Raw genomic sequence first — 25,851 nt, 5'->3', positions numbered from 1 at the left:
ACACCACCTCCAGCCCCTGGGGTGCCAGCCGCATCCCCTCTCCCAGTCCATTCAGGCTTGGTGGGAGCACACCGCCTCCCCGCCCCCCAGCAGCATTTACAGAAAGGCAGGGAAAGTTCAAGGCAAACTGGAGACACAGCTGGGAGGAGAAGACAGCAAGCAGGACTCCAGGTGTCCCACCCAAGAGAGGCAGCTCCTTCTCATGACTGCTGCCAAGCGGGACTGCAGGCTCAGGGGGGCCACGTCCTCCCAGTTTTCAAGAGAAACCAGAAATTCCAAGATTTTTGTGTGAAATGTCCAGATTTCCAAAAACCGGCAATCTGTTCAAGCTTCTTAAACCCACCGAGCAGGGTCCAAGATAGCGACCTGTGACTTGGAGAAAGACACTCCCGCCTTCATGCTCGACCACCCCATTCTCTAACAGCTGGGAAAGCTGTCACTTCCCTCACTGGACGGAGGGGTCTCCAAAAGGGCCCACTCCTCTCTTCCCTCCCTCTCTCCCCTGATCAAACCTGGGCAGATCCAGGGGGCTGGAATCATGCATGAGTCAACTACAGACTGATATGTTGATTGAAGGGTGCAGATCCATGAGCCTCTCTGTTTCTGAAAACCATCTGGCACCCAGACACTCTCTTCAGCTGCCAACACACTGTCAAAACAGAGCTGGGGACTTCGAAGCCCCATTCCTCTGAATTCCACAGGGCTGTAGGCCACTGGAAGATCAGAGGTCAGAATGCACATTAAAATGAGACGGGTAATGTTAAACATCTGTTAAATTAGCCCCAAATGTGTTGATTTTAGTAATGCTCAGAAGGAAGCAAAAACTCGGAAACAGCCAGGCACGGTGGCACATGCCTACAATCCCAGTAGCTCGGGAGGCTGAAATAGAAAGATCTCAAGTTCAAAGCCAGCCTCAGCAAAAGTGAGGCGCTAAGCAACTCAATGAGACCCTGTCTCTAAATAAAATACAAAACAGGGCTGGGGATGTGGCTCAGTGGTTGAGTGACCCTGAGTTCCATCGCCAGTACCAAAAAAAAAACCTCAAAAAACTTTCAACTTTATCTCATGAAAAGGAGACTGGGGTCATAGTCCATCAAAGTTCACAAGTATCTCTACCCTTCATTAGTTCTGTGACTTCAGGCAAGTTACTAACCCCTTTGAACACTGACAGCAGGTTCCTGGATTTTAAAAAATATGGAGATAATAACACTTACTTGAAGGGCAAATATGAGAGTTACATGAGATGATACGGGCCAAGTAGTCTGGCCTATAGTAATTCATAAATAAACACTTGCACTGACACGGGACACCAGCAGCAGTAAAATCATCTTTCCAAACAAGGTTATGTCAATCCCCTTTCTTTAACCACTTCTGAGTATTTACTCTAAAGAATATGACTCAAGAGGGAAAAAAAAAAAAAAACATAACTATAAGCATTGCGTTTTCCAATGTAGTATTATTTATAATAACTGTGATCTGGAAACAAACAGCCCAGCAATCCGGGGCCACTCAACAGACTTCTGCAAACAATAAACATAATTATAACCAGCACAGCACACGGAACAGCACAAGGAAATGAAGCAGAATCCCGAACGCTTTCCACATCCCAATGACAAGCGTGTAAAAATGTGCACTACAGACATATGGGCAGAGATTTGAACAAGACAGAAAAATTAAACAGCTGTTGGGCTAAGATGGTGAGATTCAGAGTGGTGATTTAAAAAAAAAAAAGCCTTTTACTGATATTGTATTATTGTTTTTATGGCAAATAATGTAGTGGGAGGGGAGTTGTGGGGACAGAGGAGATGACAACACAGCTGGCGGAGAGCACAACAGCCACTGGCCAAGGCGCCTGAGCAAGGTGCCGGTGGCAACATCGTCAACAAAGAGGAGCGTGTAATGAAGAGGGGTGGGGTGAGGTGTCTGCATCACGTCTACTTGGCCGGCCCCTGCCCCTGCCCCAGCTCCTGACCCGGCTGCCTCAGTGAAGTGTGCAGCAGTGCCTGGCACCAAGAGGGCACCCAGCCCACAAAGGCAGTGGCAATGGCTGTTGCTGCTACTGTCATTGTTTAAAAAAACACCAGATTGGAAATGAAGCTATTCAAACTCTGACTCTGGCCCTGCTGTGGAACCACCACGTAGACTGAGGCAAGTGACTCAATCTCTAAATCTCAGCGTATTCATCTGTAAAATGAGAATAATCAAAAGTCATCAGCATGAACCCTGGGTTCTTGACCCACCATAGGATCTCAGTCAAGTCCCTTCCCCTCCCTGGGTCTGGTTCCCCATGTGTACACACAGAGGGGTGTTACAGAGATCCTCTAAAGAGCCCCCAAGCTCTGATTTATTTTATTCTAAAGTGGTAGACAGATCAGAACTGCTTTTGTAAAGTTAAGAACATCATGATGGTGACAGTTGCCATTTGCTGAGGGCTTGCTGTGTCTTGGGCTCTGTATTTCATGTGTATTTAGTGCATTTAGTTGCAATTGCCCACGTTTAACCCAAAACACTGGAGGACCCCAAGGCTCAAGCTTCACAGCTATTTTCACTTCCATGTACGCTAATTTCCTTTAAAAAAAAAATCTAAGAACTAAATCAGAGGTTTTCAACTGGGCACTGTAGACATTTTGGTCTAGATAGTTCTTTGTTGCCAGGAGTTATCCATGCATCGTGGGATGTTTAGCAATTCCCTGCCCTCTACCCCTTAGATGCCAGTAGTACCTACTGCTACCACCCAGTAGTGACAACAATGTGTCTCCAAACACTGCCAAGTGTCTCCTAGGCGACAATCACCCCTGTTGAGAACCACTAGTGCGAAAGAGCTCATCGAGCCTCGTGGCTTTAAATCCCATCTACACCATCTCTACCCTGACAACTTTCAGATTTATAGCTGCAGCCTGAACTCTCCCCTGAACTCCGCACTCATATATCTACCTGCCTGATGGATATCTTCACTGGAACATCTAATAGCTTCTCAAAGTCAACATCTCCAACACAGACTCCTGATCTATGACACCCCGTCAAACCAGCTCTTGCCGCAGTCCGCTCCTTCGCAGTAAATGACAACTCCATCCTTCCCACTGTTCAAGCAAAACGCCTTAGAAACATCCTGGACTTCTCTGCATTTCCCTCTCCTTCATCCCACATCCAATCCACCAGCAAACGCCCTTAGCTGTACTTTCAAGGCAAACCAGAATTTGACCACTTTTTAACCACCATCACCACCCCCACCATGTCCCAGCTGGGTTGCTGCAGTAACCTCCTCCCTAGTCTCCTGTGTGCTCCCCCTGTCCTCTTACGGTCTACTGGCCACAAAAGGGCCACAATGACACTTCTAAATACAAGCAGAGGGTGTGTGCTCCTGCTCTCCAGGCCCTGCCGTAGCTACGCACCTCGCTCGCCTGAGTCCCCCCTCCCCAGCTCCACTTTGAGGTCCTCTCCTGCTGTCTCCCCTGGGTCACTAACCATTCACATGGGTCTCCTTGATGCTCCAGCCTCCGGGCCTTTGAACTCACTGGTGGATCAGCCCAGAATGTCCCTTCCCCCAATGATCCGCCCCCCAGTCCCTCACCTCCTTCATATCTCTGCTCAAATGTCACCTTCTCAGAAAGACAGTCCGTTGAGCCTTTTTAAAATAAAACTATCCAACCCACACACCCCATTCCCCTCCTTGATTTATTCTTCTTCACAGCACTTATCACCATCTGACAAACTATATATTCCACTTGTTTACTTATTTATCATCTGTCTCTTCCTGCCTGAAATGTAAGATCCTAGCAGTTTCATGAAGAACTCATGTGCTGGTGGCCTTTGTCTGTCTCACAGTCAAATATTCCTAGCAACTACAATAGTACCTAGTGCATAATAGGTGCTCAATCAACATGTGTTAATGAATCTTTAACCCTGTAGTGTAAAGATTATTGTTTCTGTTCTCAGAGCATCAGTGCCATTGTTTCTGATCCTCTGAGAGGTTTAAATAACCTGGTCTAGCCCCTCAGCTACAAGGCAGTTCCCCTTGGACATTGATCCGCCACCACCCTAGGGCCTCCCTAAGCCTAGCACTAAACTGGACTTTAAATGATTCACAGTCTGTCTTTTTAAAACATCAATTGAAAAAAGTAAATAAGCCTTGACCTTAACCTCACATTTTATCCCAAACAGATCATGGATTTAGATGTAAACCATAACTTTGAGGGGAAAAAAAAAAAAAAACTAGAGACAATCTTTGTGAATTAGGGCTAGGCAAGGCATTCTTAGACTTGACACCAAAAGCACAATTTAAACAAGGGAAATTTGATTTTAAAAAAGGTGGGGGGGCCTCAGCTAGGCACAATGGCATATACCTGTAATCCTAGCAACTCAGAGGCCGAGGCAGGAGGATCACAAGTTCAAGGCCAGCCTCAGCAACTTAGCAAGACCCTAAGCAATTGAGTGAGACCCTGTTTCAAAATAAAAAATAAAAAGAGCTGGAGATATAGTTCCATGGTTAAGTGTCCCTGGGTTCAATCCCTGGTAATGGGGGGGAAAAAAAACGGTGGGAGGCCTAAAATTAAAAATGGCCTCTCTATGAAAGACCATACAGAAAAGATGAAAAGACTAAGAAACACACTGAGAAAATATATGCAAACTATACATCTATTAAAGGACTGGTATCTAGAATGCATAAGAACTCTCAAGGCTCAACAGGAAGAAGAAAGAGGAGGAGGAGGAAGAGGAGCAGAAGGGGGAAGAAGAAGACAAGAAGGAGAAGGAGAACCCCATTAGAAAATGGGCAAAGACTTAAACTGACAATTCACTAAAAAGGACACACAGATGGCAAACAGCATGTGAATAGATAGATGTTCAGCATCACTAGGAATTAAAGAAATACAAATGAAGACCACAATGGAAAAATCACCTACACACCTCTCAGAATATCTAAAATAAAAAATAGTGACAACACCAAATCCTGTCAAGGATGCAGAAAACTAGATCACTGTATGGTGAGACTGTAATACAATATGGCCACTCTGGCGGTGTCTGATAAAACCAAACATGCAATAACCATATGACTCATCAATGGTACTCCTGGTCATTTATCCCAGAAAAATGAAAACTTATGTTCATGAGAAAACCTGTACATGAATATTCATTGGTCTTTATTTGCAAACAGCCCAAAACAGATCCCATCCAGATGTCCTTCAACAGGTGAATGGTAAACAAACAGGATAACCAAACCAAGTAACACTACTCATCAATAAAAAGGAATGAAGTATTGATTCGCACAAATTGGATGAATCTCCAGGGAATTATGCTGAGTTTAAAAAAAAAAAAAGCCAGTTACAATGCCAAGATAATTCAATTGAGAAAGGACAGTCTTCTCAATAAACAACGATGGGGTAACTGGATATCCATACACCAAAAAAGGAAGATGGATCCCTACCTCACACCATTTATAAAAGTTAACTCAAAATGGATCAAGAACCTAAATGTAAAGAGTCAAAACTATAAAATTCTTGGGCAAAAAAATGTAGAAGTGAACCCTCATGATTTCAATTAGACAATGATTTCTTTGATATGATATCAAAAGCACAAACAACAAAGAAAAATTAGTTAAGTTGGGCTTTGTCAAAAGGAAAACCCTTTGTGATTCAAAGGACACCATCAAGAAAGGGAAAAGATGGCTGGGCAAGGTGACGCACACCTGTACTCCCAGCGGCTCGGGAGGCTGGGGCAGGAGGATTGCAAGTTCAAAGCCAGCCTCAGCAAAACTGAGGTGCTAAACAATTCAGTGAGACCCCATCTCTAAATAAAATAAAAAATAGGGCTAGGGATGTGGCTCAGTGGTTGAGTATCCCTGAGTTCAATTCCAAAAAAGAAAGAAAGGGAAAAGACAACCCACATATGGGAGGAAAACATGTGAAAATATATCCAATGAAAATCTAGTATCCAGAATAAAAAACTCTTAAAAAACAATAATAAAAAGACAACCCACCTTAAAATGGGTAAAAAAATCTGAATAGACATTTCTACAAAGAAGAAATACAAATCATCAATAAACACATGAAAAAAAAACGGTCTGTATCATTTGTCATCAGGGAAATGCAAATCAAAACTACAATAAGATACCATTTTATACCAACTAGGGTGTTATAATCCAAAGACAGAATAAGTGTTGGCAAGGATGTAGAGAAGCTGAACCCCATCCACTGCGGGAGGTAGGGGATGTAAAATAAAACGGTACCGCTGCTTTGAAAAACAGTCCAGTAGCACCTCAAAAGTTACATGTAGAGTGACCACACAACATATATGATAGATACTCAAAATAAATAAAAATGTCTACATAAAAACTTGTACATGAATATTCATAGAAATATGGTTCATAATAACCAAAAAAGTGTAAACAATCCAAGTGTCCATCAACTGATGAATGGACAAATAAAATGTGACGTATTTATACAATGGAAAATTATTTAGCAATAAAAAGGAATGGGAGTACCAATCTATGTTACAACATTAGATAAACCTTGAAAACGTCATGTTAAATGATGAAGTCAGTCACAAAACACTATATATTGTGTGATTCTATCTATGAAACATCTACAAAGAGGCAAATCAATAGAAAGATAAAGTAGATTAGTGCTTACCTAGGGTTCAAGGAACTAGGGTGAAATGGGGTGACGGTTAAAGAATACAAGGTATCTTTTTGGGTTGACAAAATGTTCCAAAATCAATTGTGCTGATGGTTGCATAACTCAGAATGTTTAGAAACACTGAGATGTACAATTAAATGAGAGAATTTTATGAGATATTAATTATATTACAATAAATACTTACTAAAAATACCCAACAATTCCAAAAGATTATATGCCACATGATTTCATTTACATAACATTTTTGAAATGACAAAATTCTAGAAATGAAGTACAGATCAGTTATTATCAAGGGTTGGAGGGTTTAGGGAAAGAGGGGGAATATGGTTATAAAAGATCAACACATGGGGCTGGGGATATAGCTCAGTTGGTACAGTGCTTGCCTCGCATGCACAAGACCGTAGGTTCAATCCCCAGCACCACCACCAAAAAATAAAAAAAAGAGATCAACACAAAAGGTCCTTCAGGTGACTGAACTGTTCAGTATTTGACCTCCATGATGAAGACATCCAGTGACAAACTGCAAACTGTATAGAACTAAATACACACACATTTATACAAATAAAGTGAAACTGGCAAGTCTGAATAAGATCTGTACATTGTACCAACGTCAATATCTTGATTGTAATACACCATAGTTTTGCAAAATGTTACTATTGCAGAAAACAAGGTAAAGTGTACAGGGAATTGCCCTGTGTTTTTCTTACAATCTCATGTGACTCTACACATATCTCAATGAAATTCCAATAAATACAACATACTGAAATCACAAAACACTGCTCTCAATTTCTTTTCTGGTTAAACAGTTTCCTCTGGCCCAGGCATACCATAGATCTTAACAACTACTACTTCAGGGTTTTTAACAAGGAGGAGACTTCAGGCTCAATACCCAGTCGAGAGAATCCAGCAAGAATTTATCACACACTTCTATTAGTTATTCTTCTATCTAGATGATATAAAGTAGAACAAAGAACGTGGATTTGGAAGCCAGCCAGTCAAGAGTTCCAGTCCCATCTCTGCCTCTTACTAGGTGTGTTCTTTAACTAGTCACTTCACATCTCTGTACTTCAGTCACTCATCTGTAAAATGGGTATGGTGTTGTGGTAAGTTTTAAATCGGGCATGTGTGTGTATATACACATATGCTTAAAAGGCTGAAACCGAGTAAAGTAATATCATCTTAACCAAAATAAGAGTTAAGGAAAAGTCATGACGTCTTACTAAGTTTTAAAACACAGATCCAGGCCATACTACCTCTGGGAATGTGCCCTTCTGCCCCCACACTGCCCTGCCCCGTGTCCAGAAGAGGGACCGGAGCAGGAGGTGGCAGGTGTACCTACCTGCACACTTGGTCCGGCTGAGGAGTGGAGGACCTGGGCGGCCAGTGCCGCCATCTCCAGGACGCGTGAGCAGCACACTGATCTCATACTCGGTGTCAGGGTCAAGGTGCCACAGCTTGTAGGTCTGCAGGCTGACTGCATGCACCTCGGCCCATGGGCCACGCGCCATGCGGTACTCAATCTCCTTGCGCACAATCGGCCCATCGCCGATGATGGAGTTGGTGTTGAGCTGGATGATAAGATAGGTGGGGCCCGCACGCAGCAGCTGTGGGGGTGCGATGGGAGTGGGGGGCTCTGCAAAAGGGTGGGGAGACAGTCAATGCTGCTGTGAGACCCATGCTCCCAACTTTGCATTCCACCACACCCACATCCCCAAGATGCCAGCCTGCCCTCCCAGACCCGTCATGCCTTGTCCAGGCCAGTTCTCTGACCCCTACTAAATCCCCAAGCCTTAAGGGGCCACGCTCCAAAGGCTGACCCTGCCCTCACCCTCCAGCCCACATGCACCCCCTCATTCTCCTATAAATCCCCAAGCCTTGCTCCTATGGCTGATGACACTCGAGCTGGTCAACACTTAGAAGGCACTGTCACACACCTCACCAGCTCTCACCTGGACCGGGACCCTGTCTGCCCCACCCTCAGACCCACCTCTGGACCAGGCCATGCCTCAGGGCCAACCCTGCTGCCTTGATTGGACCTCGGCCACCCAGACCCTACCAGCTCTGTCCCATCAGCAGGCCTAGGGGTTCAGCTCACACCCCGCCCAGGCGCTGGCCCTACCCTTCCTCAGGCCACGCCCTGTCCAACTCCGCCCACCAGACCCCACCAGGGCCCCACCCCCTCCTCCAGCCGCCCCTGAGGTCCTCCTAGTAGCCCTCGCTGACCCTTGACGATGAGCTCCGCGAAGTTAGAGACACCCGCGCCGCGCGGGGCCTGGGACACGCAGCGGTACAGGTCCTGCTCTGCGCGGCTGACCACGGCCAGCGGGAAGGTGGCCAGAAAGCGCCGGTGGCTGATGTGCCGCACACCGGCCGCGGGCACCAGCGCCCCACTCTGCCGCTGCAGGGGAACAAGAGCGGCAGGGTCAAGGGAGCCCAGGAGAGAGGGATCTGGACCTCGCTCAGACCTCGGTGAGGGTAGGGGTCATTCACCCACCCCTCCTACACAGTAGTCTCACTGTGTGTGCCCAGAGTGACGGGCACCCAAGAGGGCAAAGGGGACCCTGTTGGGGGAGACACCTGGGCATGGGTGCTGAAGTGTGAAGTACTCGGCCCCCCAGGATACAGCGCGGGACTAGAATAAGCTACTTACACCCCACCGTACCCCTGGCCAAGGTCTGAGACCTCCCTCACCTGGAGAAGGAAGCGCTCCGCCTCAGCAGCCCGTCCTGCCGCCATACACTGGAAAGACGCGTTCTGGCCGGCATTGACCTCCACATCGCCAAGGCGAGAGAAGTGCGGGGCTTTTGCTGTGGGAACAGAGCCAAGGCATGCACCCCACACAGACCAGATCCACAACCATCGCACCCCTCATCCCTGCACCCCCAGTGGCTGGGACTCACCGCAGGGGTAGCTGAGAAGCAGGATGTCATCTAGGCCCATGTAGCCCCTGCGGTCTGGGGAGATGAGGGCCTCAAACAGCACCTGGGGGAGCGGAAAGGCCCTTGTCATATTGACATCCCTCCATCCCTGTCTAAGGAGGTGTCCACAAGAGCCCCCTATCGCTGGGCCCCAGCCCCACCCTCCTCAATCAGCAGAGGTTAGCCCAACTCACTCTGACCCTCCCCACCATGCCAGCTGGTTCGGGAGTGTGGTGCCACCACAGAGAGAACAAGGTCAAGGCCAGAGGTTCTCTCCCAATTCTGGACAATTACCTAAAAGCAGCAAAATTCTCCCCAGCCAAACAGGGTGCCTAGGCTGGCACTGTTCCAAGTCACCTCTGGCCCCTGCCATAGGCTACTCCTAGTAACAATGACCTCTGATGCTGAACCTAGATTCACCCTAGACCAACTCTACCCTTGACCACAGACTGACCCCTGATGTTGAACAGACTAATCCCATCCTATTCCAATACAAGGTGGCATCCCTCTGCCCTCAGCCCCAGGCACAGGCTGACCACAATCTGACCCCAGCCCACCTGATATTCATTGGGCCAGAAGGTGCTGACAGCCAGCTCAGCCTGGTGCCACTGACGGCCATGGGATCCAGTCATATTCCAGACAGCGCTGCCCAGGGGGCCCCCGTTAACACGCACATAGACGCCCAGGGTACCAGGGCTGTGGCCATCTCGACTGTACAGGAAGTAGCTGAACTGCACACAGTGGGTGTCGTTCTCGCTTAAGCTCTGGAAGATGACATGGGCCCGCTGGCCTGGGGCGTGCTGGGAAGCATTGACCATCAAGTAGGCACCTGGAGGGAGAGAAGGAAAAGGTAGGAACTGAGGAGCCCTTAAGGGAGGGCCAGGATTGGGTGGGCACTGAGAAGGGGCAGAAACCAAGGACTCCAGGCATTTGAACTCACTGGGAGTCCAGGTGCCGAGTTCTGGGCCCAGCTCTGATTCACGGGGTAGGTCTCTTCTGTTCATAGCATCTGCTTCCCAAAGGAGACGGTTGAAGCAGCAGAAAGCACACAGATCTGGCCTTGTCACAACCTATTACAGCTCCTCACCATCTGCAGGTCACAGTCCAAACCCATGTCCTGCCTGAGACACAGCTTGCCCGTGTTCCATGCCATCCTTGGAAGTAGGGACTGGGTCATCCATCCCACAAGTCAAGAGCCCAGCACATGGCAGATCTTCTGAGGCCACAGCTTGCAAAGCCCTGCCTCCACATTTCCCTCCTGGCCCTGGATCATTCATAAAGTGTGTCTCTCTTCCCGCCAGCCTGTGAGCTCTGCTATGTCCCTGCACAGGCTCTGAACCCAAGCTGAATGAATATGTGGGACAGAGATTGAATGAAAGGATTAACTTCCTTCCAACCCCCACCTGAATCTAGATTCCTGGGACATACACTCTCTTGATTTCTAACCAGGGGAAAAAAGGTAGCCCTGACCCTTCCCTGAAGATCAAGATTGTGTGCTACAGGGAAACTCCCAGGGACGTGGCTTTCCTTCTGAGGGGAGAGGCCCCAGCAGATGCCAAGGGGAGGCCGACAGCAACCCAGAGCCGCCTCCTCCCAGGCTTGGCTGCAGGCCAACACAAGCACATTCAGATTCCCGCTCCAGGAGGTTCCCCAGGGACTCGGCTGGAGGAGATCTCATTCATCTCTGTGAGCCAGGAGCCCTGTGGAGGCAGCTCCCAGATCAGTCCTGGCAGGATATTAAACAAAACTCCAGGTCCCCATCCCCGCCTGGGAACAGGTACATCCTGGCCCTGTGAGCAGCCGTGCCTCCTAGTCTGACACTGCTCTTGCCTCTTCTCCTGCTTCCTCTGCATCCCTCCCCTGCTCTTTCATTTATTCCCTTTGTTCCTGTCACTCTTCCTTCTCCTGCTGTCTCCTGGGGGTATGGGTCTCCTTCCTTCCTTCTCCCCCCCACCCCCGCCCCAACCTTCCCTGCACTGTGAGACCAGGAGGGTGGAGGCTGAACACCTTGATCACCACCACCTCCAGAGCTAGCAAAAGGCCATGCCAAATACTAAGCCTGTGTCTCCCCTTTCTCAGAGTGGGTCTCTGCTTCAGTGAGAGAAAGAGAAGCAGAGGCCACAAGACTGCAAGAGCTGAATTCAAATCAGCTGTTCCTGATCACCAACCATGCGTCAGGCTGAGGCTGGGCCCTGGGGATCTGGAGAGGCCCACACAGGGACCTTCCATGGCAGGTACCTTCACAGATGATTCTCAGACAAATGAGACTGTGAGACCCACAAGCTCAGAGGTCTGAGAGGGAGCTGAGAGCCCTGCAGAAGCAGATGAATGCCCCAACATGGGGACAGCTGAGCAAATGCACAGAAGTGGGAGGCAGGGTGAGCAGTGGGGGACAAGTGTGTGGCTGCCAGGCCATGAGGGGCCCCCCTCTGCTTGGCTTCAAATCCTGGTCCCACAGAGAAGGTTTGCTGCCCTCCCCACAACCCTGGACAGCAGATGCCGTCCCAGCCCTGCTGTGAACTAAGCCGGAAAGACCCCAGGCCACTACTGTGATAGGGCAAAGGGAAGGGGTCTTTTGGCAGTCCAATCCTGGGGTCTACTCAGAAAGCCCGTTTGGTCACATTATCTGTGTCCCGTGACCCAGGCCTTATCAGTAATAAATAAAATCAATTAATTAACCTCCATCTGCCTTATATTTCCCTTACTTCCCAGTTGATTCTGTGCCCAGTGAAAACAACTACAGTGATTGGGCCCCCCCAAATACCCTCAAAAATTAAAAAAAAAAGTGCTCTGCACTTTGTAGGCATTACCTAATGGCCCTTGAAATGAGTTACTGCTCTCCCCCACTTTACAGTTAGGAGAAGAGGGGCTTTGAGAAGTTAAGTGACTTGCCCACGGTCACAGAGCTAGTCAAATGATGGAGCTAGGATTTGACCCCTATCTTCATGACTCTGGAATGAGTGCTGCGGGCCCACCATCTGAGTGGAAGGCCAGCATCAGAATCCATGTAATTAGTCTCTGACTCCCTGTCCAGTGCTCAGGAGACCCAGAGTGCCCCATCCTGAAGCAGCCAGAGCAAAGCGGAAGTTGGGTTGGTGGATATTCCTGTGAGTTCCAGGAAGAGAAGGGCACAGGAATATCCACCAACGTCACTGCTCCAGCAGCATCTGGGTCCTCAGGAGACCAGGACCCAGAGGCCCTCAGGGAAAAGTGACAAAGACACGGTGGGAGTGGGGTAGACCCTGAACTAACCTACAAGGGAGTGACAGGAAGTGGGTTTTAACTTGCAGCAATAAGGGCCTTTGATCACTTAAACCTGCACCCATTCTACCAATGAAACAACCTGAGGTGCACAGGTGGACGGTGTCCAGAGGGCGCCACACTCGGCATCACATATGTCATTACAGATGCTGAAGCCGATGAGGCCAGAGAGGTTAGTAACATGCCCCAGGTCCCACAGCAGGTGGGCGGAACTGCCCCTGGAAAAAGACCAAAGGGGAATGGAGAGAGCGTAGGCTCACCGTGGGGCAAGTCTGCAGGGGCCCGCGTGCCCGGGTGGATCCTCACTTGCTCCCACTGGAAGTCATCGTACTGGGCCTGGCTGTACTCGCAGGGCACTGCTGGGTCACTCGCCTCCTCAAAGGTGCAGCCAGCTGTGAGGACAGAGCCCATTAGCCCAGGCTAAGGCAGGGCTGCTGGCCAGGAGGGCTCCTGGGCCACTTGCCAGGTTCCCCCACTGTCCCCTCCCTCTTCTGTACTCCTTCCCCCACCCCCTCCCTTTCACCAGGCCCTCCCCTCATGCTCCCTTTGAATAGCAAGTCCCCACCCACTGACCTTCCCCCCAGGACCTCCCAGGACCTCCCCACTGCTCAACCACCCACCAAAGACCCTCCTTAACAAGGACCAGCAGTCATTGTTGTTATGTCACTGGAACCTCACAACAGCCCATCTGATCAGATCAGGATTAGAAGTATCCCCATTTTACTGATGAGGAAACTGAGCCCAAAAAACCTGAGGGACTTTCTCAGGTCACACAGCTAGCTAGTGGCAGAGATGGGGTTTGAACCAAGATCCCCTGACTACTCCTCAGCACTCCTCCATCTTCATTGTGCCGGGCACAGGGGGGCCCAGGCCGGGGAGGACCGTGGAACCCTAAGCAGCCTGACAGTATCTCCTTAACAGTGACAACCATCACCACCAATCACTTCACGCTTTCAACAAGCACAGTGTGACGCCAAGCACCAAGCAGAGTGTCCCTCAGGCCTCACCTTAGTCAGGACCATGAACAGTCCTCCTAACAGAGCTCCAGGGATCCAGTCCTCACCCAAGGTCACTTGACTTAGGCCTCCACTTGCCAGGCTCCTGGATGCCTGGCAGACACTGGGATTTCCCCCATCTGACAGATGAGCAGACTGAGACCCCCAGGGGTGAAACCATCTGTCCACAGTACAACAGGGCAGGGCAGGGGTGGGTGTGGCATCAGACATAATTGGGATTGAATCTTGACTCTGCCACCTGCCAACCCTGGGCAAGCTGTTCTCTTTCTGAGCCTCAGTTTCCCCATCCACACGTGGGGTGGCTGAGAATTCATCAGGGGGATGCAGTTAGCACATGTAAGCACTCAGGGAACAGCAGCTCTGACTATGTGGCACTTGTACCCACACAAGCAACAGAGGCAGGATTTGAATGCATGTCAGTCAGGGGCCCAGAATGACACTTCCCACCAGAAATATGAGCCGAGGCAAACCTGAGCTACTTCCCAGCTCAATAAGATGGGATGGTGGGGGGTGGCAGTCAGTCACTGGGGAGTGAGTGGCACGTGCCCAGCAGGCAGCAAGTGACTTCACTTTGGGGAGGCTCCGTGTTTCATCTGTAGCAGTGGCTGCTCCATGTGGCTATGCAGGTCATGTGAAATGACACGTGGAACACACCAGCAGAGCCAGGAACAAAGGGGCTCGCCACTTGCTGGTCTCATTTCCTACTGTACCTCATCTGAGTGTGAAAGGACGAGATGCGGGCGTGAGGCTGGCACCAAGCGGACGGGATGGAGTAACGGTGACGGGGCTGGACCCTGGTTGGGCTCTTTGCCCCTTTGTTAGAAAAGCCCGGGTCAGCAGACCCCGGGGTCTACGGGAGGCTTTAACCCCATCCCCACTGGGAGGGCCTCAGCTCTCCCTCTAAAAAGGCCCATGGCGCAGCCCAGCAAGAGGGACTGCTTCCTGTATGAAGGGGGCAGCTGGCTTCCACCTGACCTGGGCCTACCCAGGGGGGTCCCAGTCAATCGCTGAGGCAGAAGGATTGCCAGGAAGCAAAGCCAGGATGGGGAGCCCTGACTGAGGCCCAGGCCCTTCCTGTTCCCTCAGGAGTGACCAGGCAGCTTCTCCAGGACATTTCACCGGGACCCTGAGGCAGGCCTGGGAAAGCCAGTTCCTTGGCTTCCTCTTGTCCATTCCGAGTCAGGTGACATGGCCTGCCAGGACTCCCAGGTTGAATGACCGTCTCAGACTAAGGCACAGACTGAGGTCTCTGCTCAAAGCAACCCCAGACTGTCTGACCCAGCCAGGGTCATACTCTAGTCATACGATCCTCCAGACAATCTGACCAGACAAGTTGGTGAGCCCCAGATATACCAACCTTAGAGTGGCTCCCAGATGAGTCTCTGGTCAGTCACCCCAAATTCATCCAGAGGACCCCCCAAACTATCTGACTTCAGCCAAAATGACAACCAGACTAACTGCAGACCAGCTGACTTCAGCTGGAGAGACCCCTGACCTCTTCCTAGTGACCTGTATAACTGACCACAGCCAGGGTGACCTCTCAGACTGACTAACTCCACACAGAGTGACCCCTTAGCCAGAATAACACTTTCTCCCTGATCTTTGGCCATCTCCAGTCCTGGGTCTCTGGGCCAGGCCCAGCTCCAGTTCCTGTCTTTAGTGGGTAGCATCTCTGAGGCCAGTTCCCCAAGGAAGGCCCTAGCCTACAAGGGATGGGAACAATTGCTTTCTGAGCTCTGGGAAAAGTCCCATCCCCTGGGAAGCTCAGGAATCCCACAGCTGACTCTCAGTTCTTGCCAAAGAACCCACTCCTGCAGCAGGCTGCTAGTGTGGGGGAAACTAATCTGACTCTGGATTCAGAGCCAGAATGGTAACCAGGAGCCCCCCTGAACTGACACCCACCAACACCACCACGAGAGGGCACCAATCGCCACCATGACCACTAGTGACATGTAGCCCCAGGCCACACAGTTACAGTGTATAGAAAACCAGATTTAAACCACCTTTTTTTTTTCAAGAAGACCAGGCACAAACAAAATAAGGCCCTGAAATGCTGTTGGCCACGTGCATTATTAACTCAGTATCATGCATAAGACATTTGCTTCCTGACAGTACAATACAGTTGCCAGGTGACAGACACCATTAGAGGCACAGGATGAGACTCCACCTGCTTTAGGGATCTCCCAGTCTAAGCGAAGGTGACAGAATGAGACAAAGCAGAGAAGGGTCACGACTATGTGCGAGGCAAGGCTTCCTGCAGGAGGCGCCACGGAGCTGAGCCTGGAGAGGTAGGTGGGAGGACCCTGGGGGCAAGGGGCCAGCAGAAGCAAAGGAAGCAGTGAGAAAATGGTCTGTCCGCCACAGAGAGGAGCCCAGGCTGGCTAAAGTCATGGGAGATGAGACCAGAGGGATACTGAGGCCAGACCAAGGCGGTGAGCATTTGGCCTCATTTTGACCTAGGGAGCCACAGTAGGTGTTTGAGCAGGGAAGCACCCGGAGTCCAGTGAAATGAATGATACATCCCATAAGCCACAAGAAGATGACTTCTCCAGGGCACAGATGAGGAGGGGGCTTAGGACCAAGCCATCCAGGTGTCAGATGTCAGGAAGCGGCAAGGAAAGGGCCCCTCTGGATGCAATCAGCACACACTCCAATCACACTCAGAGAGATGCGCAACACCCCTGCACGAACACATGCACGCCCACACAGCCGCACACTAGAACGTTCATACACACTCCCTTTCCCCAGCCTGGTCTGAGACTTGGGGACACAGTATAAGTTAGGCACACCAAGGCCTCTCCTAGGACACCCATCTCTAAGGAGGCCTCCCTGAAAGGGTGGGCTGGAGCAACCCAGGACCCCTCAGCTCCCCCAACCTCGGTGCAAACTGGCCCAGCCACATTCCTCAGCTAATCTCCCCAATCTGGCGGGCGGTTGCCTGAGCAACCGTCAACCACAATTTGGGAAGGCAAGGGGATGGCTTACCCGCATCCGGCTCAGCTCTGGACTGGGTGCTGTCAGGGAGGAGTATGGGAGGGGGGCCTCCAAGCGCGAGGATCTCCACACCTCCATGTTCATGCTTCCACACAGGGGCGTGTGCCTGGCTTGTGGGATTGACAGGACAGCTGGTACAGAGTAATCACCTCGGAGGCAGGAGACCGGGATACTATCCCTACTATGCCCCTAAATCCCTTTGTGACTTGGGGCACATGACTTGCCCTCTCTGAATCCCAGCTTCCTCACCTGTGCAATGAGACCATGGTCCACTGCCATTCCTCTGCACTTGTGAATATGCTTGTGAGGAAGAATGACCCCAGGACTGGGAGAGGTCTTCTGGGGGAGAGGTGTGCCCTGCCTGGGTGTCCAAAAGCAAGGGTCTCCCAGGCAGGTGCTGCGAGGTCCAGTGTGGATGGATGGTGCCTATGGGCGGAGCTAAGCAGTACATTCAGCAGCAGACATGTGTCTAAGAGGAGGTGTGTGTCCACAGTATGCCGGGGGATTATGCACATGGGTGCATGTGTGTGCATGTGCGTGTGCATGGGAGTACCACAAGCATCACACACCAGACTAGAAGTTCTCACTCCAGACAGGGAATGGCACCCTGGGCCCGCTGCACCTGCAGCCACCCGCAGTGTTTTCTGAACACCCTGAGTAAATGGAGCCTGTTTGCAATGGGATTTTCATTCCCTTTGGTTTGTCAATAGAACATCCAGTTCCCAGGGGTGGCCCCAGGAGAAATAGAACTTCTCCCAACAGACTGTGAATTCGGGGGCTAGGATCTCACCCAACCATAGGCTCAGCCCCAACCCTGGTCTGGGGAACCCAGGTATCATCCAGTGACAGCGCTGGCCTATTTCACCATCCCTCCTCCAGGGAGCCCTATCCTACCCTGGACCTTCTCCCCCAACCCAGCCTACCCAGGTCGTTCCACCCCAACTGCAGGGCATGGCCGGCCTACCCGAGCCCCATTTCCTGCCTGCCTGAACTGTCTCGCAGGCCTTGTACTCCCATCTCCAAGCCCTGTCTGTATATGTAGGTAGCTAATAGTGACCAGACCTATTGATCCTATGGTCCCAGCTACACTGAGCTTAACCAGCTGCACCCAGTCCAAGGACCATGATAACAGCCCTGGGGCCTGAAGCCCACCTCACCGCTACCAAAGTTGCCAGAGCCTTGCCTAACTGATAAACAATATATTACAGACACGGTTGGCAACCAGATGCCCTAACCACCCAGAGCCCAGCATGACTGCTGCCAGAGAGAGCCCCCAGAGCCAGGCCACAGGCAGAAAAAGCTGACCTGGCACCTCCCATAAGAGTCCAACAATGCCAACATCTGGCCATCTCCATCCAGGATGGAAGGAAGCCAACTACAGCAGAGGAACTCTCACCAGACCCACTCCCATCTCCTAGACCCACAGGCAGCACAAATCCCAGAGTTAGCGGTAGGCAGCCATGTCGGTAGCATAAGAGGAAGGCACAGGCCAGGGCTGGACAACGAGCAGAGGGGAAGGGCTGAGTGGAGGGCTTTGCAGTGCAGAGTGGGCACAGAGTTCACAATCCCCTGCAGGGCAAATGCCCTGTCACATAAAGACACAGTACACAGTAGGGGGCATAGGGCGTGTACAGACTCGTGCACTGAGAAAATCTGTACCTTATAGAGGTTCCGAGAAGAGGAAACTGTGAGACCACAGCATGGTGTGTTGAGTGTGCCATGCATCAGGGTCACACTGTATACACGCAGGATGGGGTTATCTTACGTGTGGGGGGCGGGGCACAGAGTGCACAGCCCCCAGCACCAACATCTGGTAGGGCAGAACTGGTCAGAGCCCCACCGTAGCCTGGAGGTACTGGCATGACCCAGTGCTGCACAAGGTGTGGCACACCACTGCAAAGCACTGGGCTGGCACTCAGGGCTGCATGATGGGTACAGGAAAGCAGGATGGTAAGACCAGACCTCCTGGGGTCCTCTCCCTCTCCAAATACCAACACAGGGCCCAGCACAGAGCAGGTGTTCTCACTGAAAGAACGTGTCCAGCACAGGCATGCAGAACAGATCAGAGATGCACAGGGAAGGGAAGGATGCAGAGGACACTGCTGTGTGTAGCACCCGAGTCCCAAACAGCAGCGCAACACAGAGCAGAGGAGCAGAGCAGACACAGACTCCAGGGAGGGGAAGCAAGTGGCACAAAAATGAGATGCAGTGAAGACGCCACGTGGATCGGCAGACGCAGGTCAAGAGCTCTGGCTCTAGAGGGCCAGCAGAATGCACACAACCCTATAACCAGCAGACACAGTGCCAGGCAGAGGCCCTCAGCTGCCATCCCGTGCAGTGCACAGATGCAGTGCTGGTACTGAACAGCAGCGCTGCCCACAAGAAGCCGGGCCAGTCCCAAAGCCAACAAAGTGGTCCCAAGCTACAGTCCCTGACCTTGACCCCGTGCAGTAAGGGCAGATGTGCACTGCAGTGAGGACACTGTGCAAAGAAGTTGCCCACCTGAGGCTGCCGACGGAAACCTGGGAAAGGACACCAGCCAACTCCACGGTGGTAACACAAACAGCCAAAGGCCAAGGTACCATAAGCGGCAGCGTCTGGCAGTCGTGGTAGTGTGAGGGCCGGGCCAGGAGGCACCAGCCAGCGCAGTGCATGTACCGAGGCAGTGGGTCAGGAGTGCTACATGAAGCAAAGGTGCCGCTTCAGTGGAATGCAGATGAACTGGGCCTGGGAACAGGACAGCCCACGTGCCAGGTGCAGGGCAGGTGCTATGGCAAAAATGCAGTGCAGGACAGAGATGCCACATGCTGCAGAGATGCAGTGGTGGGAGCTCAGCTGGAGGAAGAACAGTACTTCAACCCAAGGAGCTGTGCCCAAGGCCCAGGAGAGTCCAGATGCCCCATGCAATGCTGACTGCCCAGCAAGGCACTGGAGGGTGGGGCAGGAATACTCTGTGGTGCAGACATGACTGCGCTGTGCCCATAGAAAGCCACGTGTTGGTCTTGGATGTGGCGCAGCATGAGGGGCTTTGTCCAGAAACCCAGGGGGCCTGGCCTCCCAGGTGACCACCCAGTAGAGTACCACAGCACAGAAGGGGGCTGCAAAGAGACCAGTGCAGGATGACTACAGGGTGGAGGCACAAAACAATGGAACCATGCAGAGTGGGGACAGAGAGAAGCTCCCGCAGGCCAGCAAGGGATCCCACTGCAGCCATGCGAGATGCGGGCGCAGTGCCAACACGCTGGGTCCCAGAAGCCCCACCACAATGCGGCGCATTTCTGTAGTGTAAGGCAACAATGTGACACACTGCAAAAGTGCTGTGGGGACAGTTGCAGATGTCTCCCTGGGGAGCCCTGGCAGGGAGGGCGCCTGGACCTCCAAAAACCCTGTGCCTATGGCTCTCCCAGGTTGGGAAGGCTCCCCCACGGCAGGAGACCAAGCCTCGTCTGCCCTGTGGGTTTCTCCCACTTTGACCCCCACCCTCCACCATCTTCCACCCCAATGACTCTCCAAGGGCACAGGATGAAGCCACTGTCATCCACAGGGCAGGCCATCCAGAACCGAGCACATTGTCCAGGTATTTATATCTGAGCAGGGCCCCATGTGCTGGCAGACAAACAATGAATTTAAATTCTGCTGAAAATCTTTTGGACAATTAAAGCTCATCCCTTGGCTCCCAGCCCAGGGCAGGGCAGTGTGGGGCAGGACAGGGAGACAGAGAGGGAGACCTATGGGTTAGCCCCTGAGCATAGGAAGTGAGATCGACAAGAGGGAGGTGGGAGAGGAGGGCCAGGCGCAGCCAACCTGGCCAGCCACTCCCTCCCCTCCCTCATACTGGGCACTGCTGCCAGCCTCGACTTTGCCAGAAGCCCAAGAAGAAACTTCTGGGCACACAGGAGGCCTGCAGACACGAACACACTTATCAGCTGACACTTCATGGTGCCTCCGATGTAACAGGACGTGTCCTAGAGAAAACATGGAAACACAGAACACATCCTCACAGTCGGGCATGGTGGCACACCCCGGGATCCCAGTGGCTCAGCAGGCTGCAGCAGGAGGATCACAAGTTCAAGGCCAGCCTCAGCAACTTAGTGAGACTCTAAGCGACTTAGTGAGACCCTGTCTCAAAATAAAAAATAAAAAAGTCTGGGGAGGTGGCTCAGTGATTAAGCAGCCTTAGGTTCAATCCCCAGTACCAGAAAAAAAATCTCTCTCTCTTCACAAAAGCTCTGCAGTGTTTTCTATTATCAACCCCATTTCCCAAATGGGAACACTATAAGGCCCAGAGAGGTTAGTACTAGCCAAAGTGTCACACGGCTAGGAGTGGTGAAACCAGTATTAGAACCCAGATGGTGTGGCCCTAAGCACATGCTCACAACCACCTCACTCTAGGCACACACACAAAGACACACACACACACACACGCTACATTCCGAGCAACATACTTCCCACTCTTGGTGAAGATCCCTATTCTATCCAGATAGGATTCTCATATCTCCCAGCTGTCACCTCTTAACCCACAACTGTCCCTCATCCCCGTTTGTTCCCTCCCCACTCTCCCCTAGTCCTCAGTGGTTGCCCCCACATCACTTGTGCTCTCGTTGCCAGCTGTCCCACTGCCGAGATGCATATCCATCACCAGCCAGCTCCTGTTCCCAGTTGTCTCCTAGCCCCCACCTACCACCCCAACCCCAGGTGTGATCAGAAACCCCCAATAACACCTTGTCCCAATCTTTCTCCCAGCTGCGGCCTTCACACTCCCAAAGGTCAGTGACTCCCCGCAAACCACCTTGCTCCTCATCCTTTCACATCCACCCCTAGTCCCTGGAGTCTGCACAATGGACACCTTCCAAGACTTCCTGAGTCATCAGCAGCAGGATCTGCTAAGTTGGCCACTTTGGGGTCCTGTCCCCAGCCTTCTTCAGGCAATGGCAGCCCCCGCCCAGAGCCACATGAGGAAGCAGAGCAGTCCTCTGGGTCCCAGGACCTCCCTCACCTCCTCCAAGCCTTCCCTGTTCTCCCAGGGGGCACACCCATGCAAACACCTACCAGGCACCCACCAGGCTCAAGGCCCTGGAGACCAGAGGTGACAAAGAGCCAGCCCAGCACTCAAGGGGCTCCTGGTCTAGTGGGGAAAGGAGAGAGAAAACAAGGGCCGCACGTGGTCATACGTGCATTAGGAAGGAACCTGACTTACAGCCCCAGGAGCAGACTGGGAAGGCTTCACTGTGCAAATGACAGTAGAGCTGGACTGGGGGGGGGGGGGGGGGAGTTCCGCAACAGCAGCAACAGCAGTCACACTGGGCAAAGGCAGAGAGGTGTGGAAGGGCACAGCAGCCTCCGGGATCACAAGGATCTATCTGGATCAAAAGGCAGCTGGGTGGGAGAGGGGTCTAGGAGGACAGGCTGTTCACACAGGTCCCTGCCTGCCATGTGTGGCCCCAGGTGCCAGGAAGCCATCAGTGTGGGGCAAGGGAGTGGCAGCACCCTACATGTCTGCCTTAGAAAGGGCTTCTGGTCACAGAGTGGTGGGGGCATTGCAGAGAGAGGCCAATGGCAGAAAGGAGACCAATAAGAATCTAATGCCATCGTCCAGGTGAGAAATAATGAGGCCAGGGAAAGGTAACCACCCAAGAACCACTGAGTGACGGTCCCTGCAGACGAATTCCACTCGCTGAGGAGCCCAGGCCTCACTAAGCTGCTGGGGGCCTCCCCCTCTAGCCCAGTGCTGTCCACAGAACCCCCTTCGAGGGTGGCAATGTCCTCCACCTGCGCTAATTAGTACGACCATAGTTGCTAGCAACAAGTTACTCTTGAGAACTTGAAATCTGGCTAGTACAACTGAGCGGTGAAATTCTGATTCTAATTAATTTTAACTAACTTAAATGTAATAGCCACATGTGACTTAGCGCCACTGTACTGCAGCGCAGGCAGACACTCCTGTCACTGTAGAAAGTCCACTGGGCAAGCCAGCTCTAAACAGCTGAAACAGAACCTATCCTGTGCACCCCCGAAGCTCCCACACCCACATCCACACAGTGAGACACCACCCACCCAGACAGCGCTGCACCAACTCAGGGAACGTGAGGCTTGATCTCCAGAAACCCTCACATCAGGCTCCGGGTATCACTGCAGCTGGTCACCACTACCCTGACTCCAAACCCGGGTCCCACCAGGCCAGGTGACCAGAGGGCAAGCCACCCTGACCAGCCACACATATGTCCTGTGTCCCAGCCTCAATCACCACCCCCCCAAACACACACACCCCACTCTGGCTGCCTGGATGCCAGGGCCACACCCACCCACACCAGGACAGGGGCTATAACCTCACCAGCCCATCCCAAAATCTGGGACTGGGGACTGCAGGAGGGTCTGCCAATGTAGGGTCCTCCCCCTCTGCCCTCCTCCTCAGACGCTCAGTTTGACCGTTAGGACTCCCCGAAGCCTCAACAACCGCCCAGGCCTCATTACAAAGGGCTGAGTCTGGGAACTGGACAGGCCCTGCCAGCTGCCGGGGGGGTGGGGGAGGGGGTGCCCAGCAGGGAGCCTGGGGGAGGGGCAGGCAAGAGATCTGCTCCCTTTAGTCTCTGCCAGGGTCTTAACCTCCTCAACTCAGTTCCCAGGTGACACTGGCCTTTTCATGACATAACACCAGCCCCCCCCGCAGAATTTTCCAGATTCTTAGAGGGAAAACCTATTTCTTTAATCTCCACCTTCAGTGGAATCAGTGCGCCCCCACCTGGCATCTCCAGCTTGGATCCTGACCCACTTGATTTCACTCATTCTTTCAGGCCACGTATATTTATTTAGACTAGGTGGTCCAGGCCTCCCACCTGCACTAAGGATTCTGAAGTGTCCAGTCCCTGTCCTCACGGAGCTCACAGTCTAGTTAAGGGAGACAGAACTAATAAATGCTAATTACAATGCTGGGTAAAATCCAACCAACTCCCACCTCCCCTGGTCTAGGACAGAATAACCAAGGAAGGAGTCAGGGAAGAAGTGACATCTGAGCTGAAGTTGCAGGGGTGACCTGCAAAGTGGGAGAGTCAGTCTGGGGAGGAACACGATATGGTCAAGGAGTGGAGAGGAGTGGGCGGGCAGCAAGCATTCAGCACGCTGTTGGTGAGGGAGTCGGGTTGGCCAGGACACAGGATCAAAAACAAGATGGAGCTGGACAGGCAGGCCAGGAGCTAGAGCAAGCCATAGAGCCACAGAAGAAGGACTTAACCCTGAAGGCAAGGGGAGCCTTCTGAGGGTTCTTGGCCAGGGTTTAAAACATGCCTTTGAGGAAGAACCCAGGCACCGTGAAGGGAAAAGGATGGAGACTTCCTGCTGGGGAAAGATGGCTAAGGATGGAGGAAAGGGAACAGATGGGAGATCAGAGAGGGCACAAGGATAGGGCACAGGATGCAAACAGGGTGGCCAGGAGGAGGGAGCAAAAGGAGGAGGGCGATACAGGCACCCTGCAACTCTAGCTGACCCGCCCCTGAGGAAAGGCCACCCCACCAGCCCAGCTTGGGTGGCAATAGTGTGGAAGGATGGGAGCCTCCAACAAGCAGGTACCCAACCTAGATGTCCCAGCTACCAGAAATAGGTAGGAGGCTGCCAGGAGCTCACAGTCCCCTCCCCGGCCACTCTTGTGGCTTCCTCTGGAGATCCCTTCTGCAGCCCTGGGGAGACGGGTGGGCTGCTCAGACAAGCCTTTATTGCCCAACCTGAAACCACTGGGCCGCCTCGCCCTCATTCCTGCTGTCCACAATTCCAGTGACCAAAAGGACAAATGAGCTGGAGCACAATGGAATAAATTACTGCCAGGTTTGCAGTAATTCGCTGAGAAACAACACAGGAAATGCAAGAGGCAGGCAGGAGCTGGGAACTTGAGAAGTGAAGGGACTTGCCCAAGCTCACACTGCCAGGGACCCTGGGGTACAGCGGCATAATTTAAACACAGGTCCCTCTGGCTTCAAATCACAGTTTCTGGCTTTCAAATCACAGACAACCTTCAAACCCATATTATGTTACCTGGCCCTCATAGACAGAGCCTTACTTTACAATCTGCAGCATCCTTAAGGCCACCAGGCAGATTAGAAACTGAGGCTTCAGGGATGGAAGTAAGTCGCTCTAGGTTTCTCTCCCAAACCCCTATCCTGACAATCCCCAGTGCCAGGAGTTGGGACCCACTAGGATATGTTCTTGAAATCAAGGTGACGGTGGTGGGGGTGGGAGAATGTAGAATACCCCGCAGGTTTGATCTGGGGTGGGGGAGGGGAAAATCGCCGCAGGGCATGGGGGAGGAGTTGGGAAAGGATCGGGAGGCTTGTCGCTTAAGCCACCCTCTTGGGTATCAGGAAGTCAAAGCTAAATCTGCGGGTGATGACCCCAGAGCTGCAGGGCAAGGCCCAAGCTCAGGGCCAGCCAGCCCGGTGACCGGGGAGCTCCGTCCCAAGACGCCCAAGCAGGCGGTGGGGTCATAAATGTCCGAGGAAGGCGGTCAGGAGGAATCTTCCAAGGGGCCAAGTCAGCCCTGGCGCGGGTCTCGGCCGGATCCCACGGGCATCTCCCGGTTACTCCGCACCCAGCGGCAGGGCCACGAGCGCGAGCGCGGAAGGCCTCGGGAGAGGGACGACGGCCTGCGATCCGTGCTCGGGGTGAGCAAAGGGACACAAAACCATAGGCATACGCAGGCACGCCCGACACATGGTCCACAAAAGACACTCCGACGCGCACTGGACACAGACCCAAGCTCTGCATACACATTCAGACCCGCAATCACACCGCCACTCCAAAAAAGACACCAGACTCCGAAAGCCCACCCAAAGAACGCGGCCACACAGCAGAAAGAGCTCAGAGACACACGTTCACACTCACTCACACACGTACACACACTCAGGCCCGGCCGGCCCCGAGGCAGCACAAAGTTGCGGAGCCGACCGAGGGAGCGTCCCGGGAGACCGCGGCGGACCCCTGTGGGCCCCAGGAGGGGGCGCCGTCCCGCCGCCGCCGGCCAGGCCCTGCCCGCGCCCCGACGCC

At 52.3% G+C, this 25,851-nt stretch overlaps 1 protein-coding gene across 3 annotated transcripts in view; it reads right to left on the bottom strand.

The window, feature by feature from the left end:
- The window catches only part of Ptpru (protein tyrosine phosphatase receptor type U), a 71,513-nt gene that overhangs the window by 44,408 nt on the left and 1,254 nt on the right, over positions 1-25,851 (bottom strand). For all 3 annotated transcript variants that reach the window (XM_071617557.1, XM_027937345.2, XM_071617558.1), the window contains exons 2-7: positions 13,072-13,203; positions 10,108-10,379; positions 9,533-9,614; positions 9,324-9,439; positions 8,856-9,030; positions 7,972-8,265 (exon numbers count right to left, since the gene is read on the bottom strand). In XM_071617557.1, the coding sequence (XP_071473658.1) occupies positions 7,972-8,265; positions 8,856-9,030; positions 9,324-9,439; positions 9,533-9,614; positions 10,108-10,379; positions 13,072-13,203 (1,071 nt within the window). The remainder of the gene's footprint in view (positions 1-7,971; positions 8,266-8,855; positions 9,031-9,323; positions 9,440-9,532; positions 9,615-10,107; positions 10,380-13,071; positions 13,204-25,851) is intronic.

This window comes from Marmota flaviventris, chromosome 10 (genome assembly GCF_047511675.1).
Source record: "Marmota flaviventris isolate mMarFla1 chromosome 10, mMarFla1.hap1, whole genome shotgun sequence".
Taxonomy (NCBI): domain Eukaryota; kingdom Metazoa; phylum Chordata; class Mammalia; order Rodentia; family Sciuridae; genus Marmota; species Marmota flaviventris.
The sequence above is the reverse complement of the archived record's forward strand: the minus strand, read 5'-3'. Positions and strand labels throughout refer to the sequence as shown.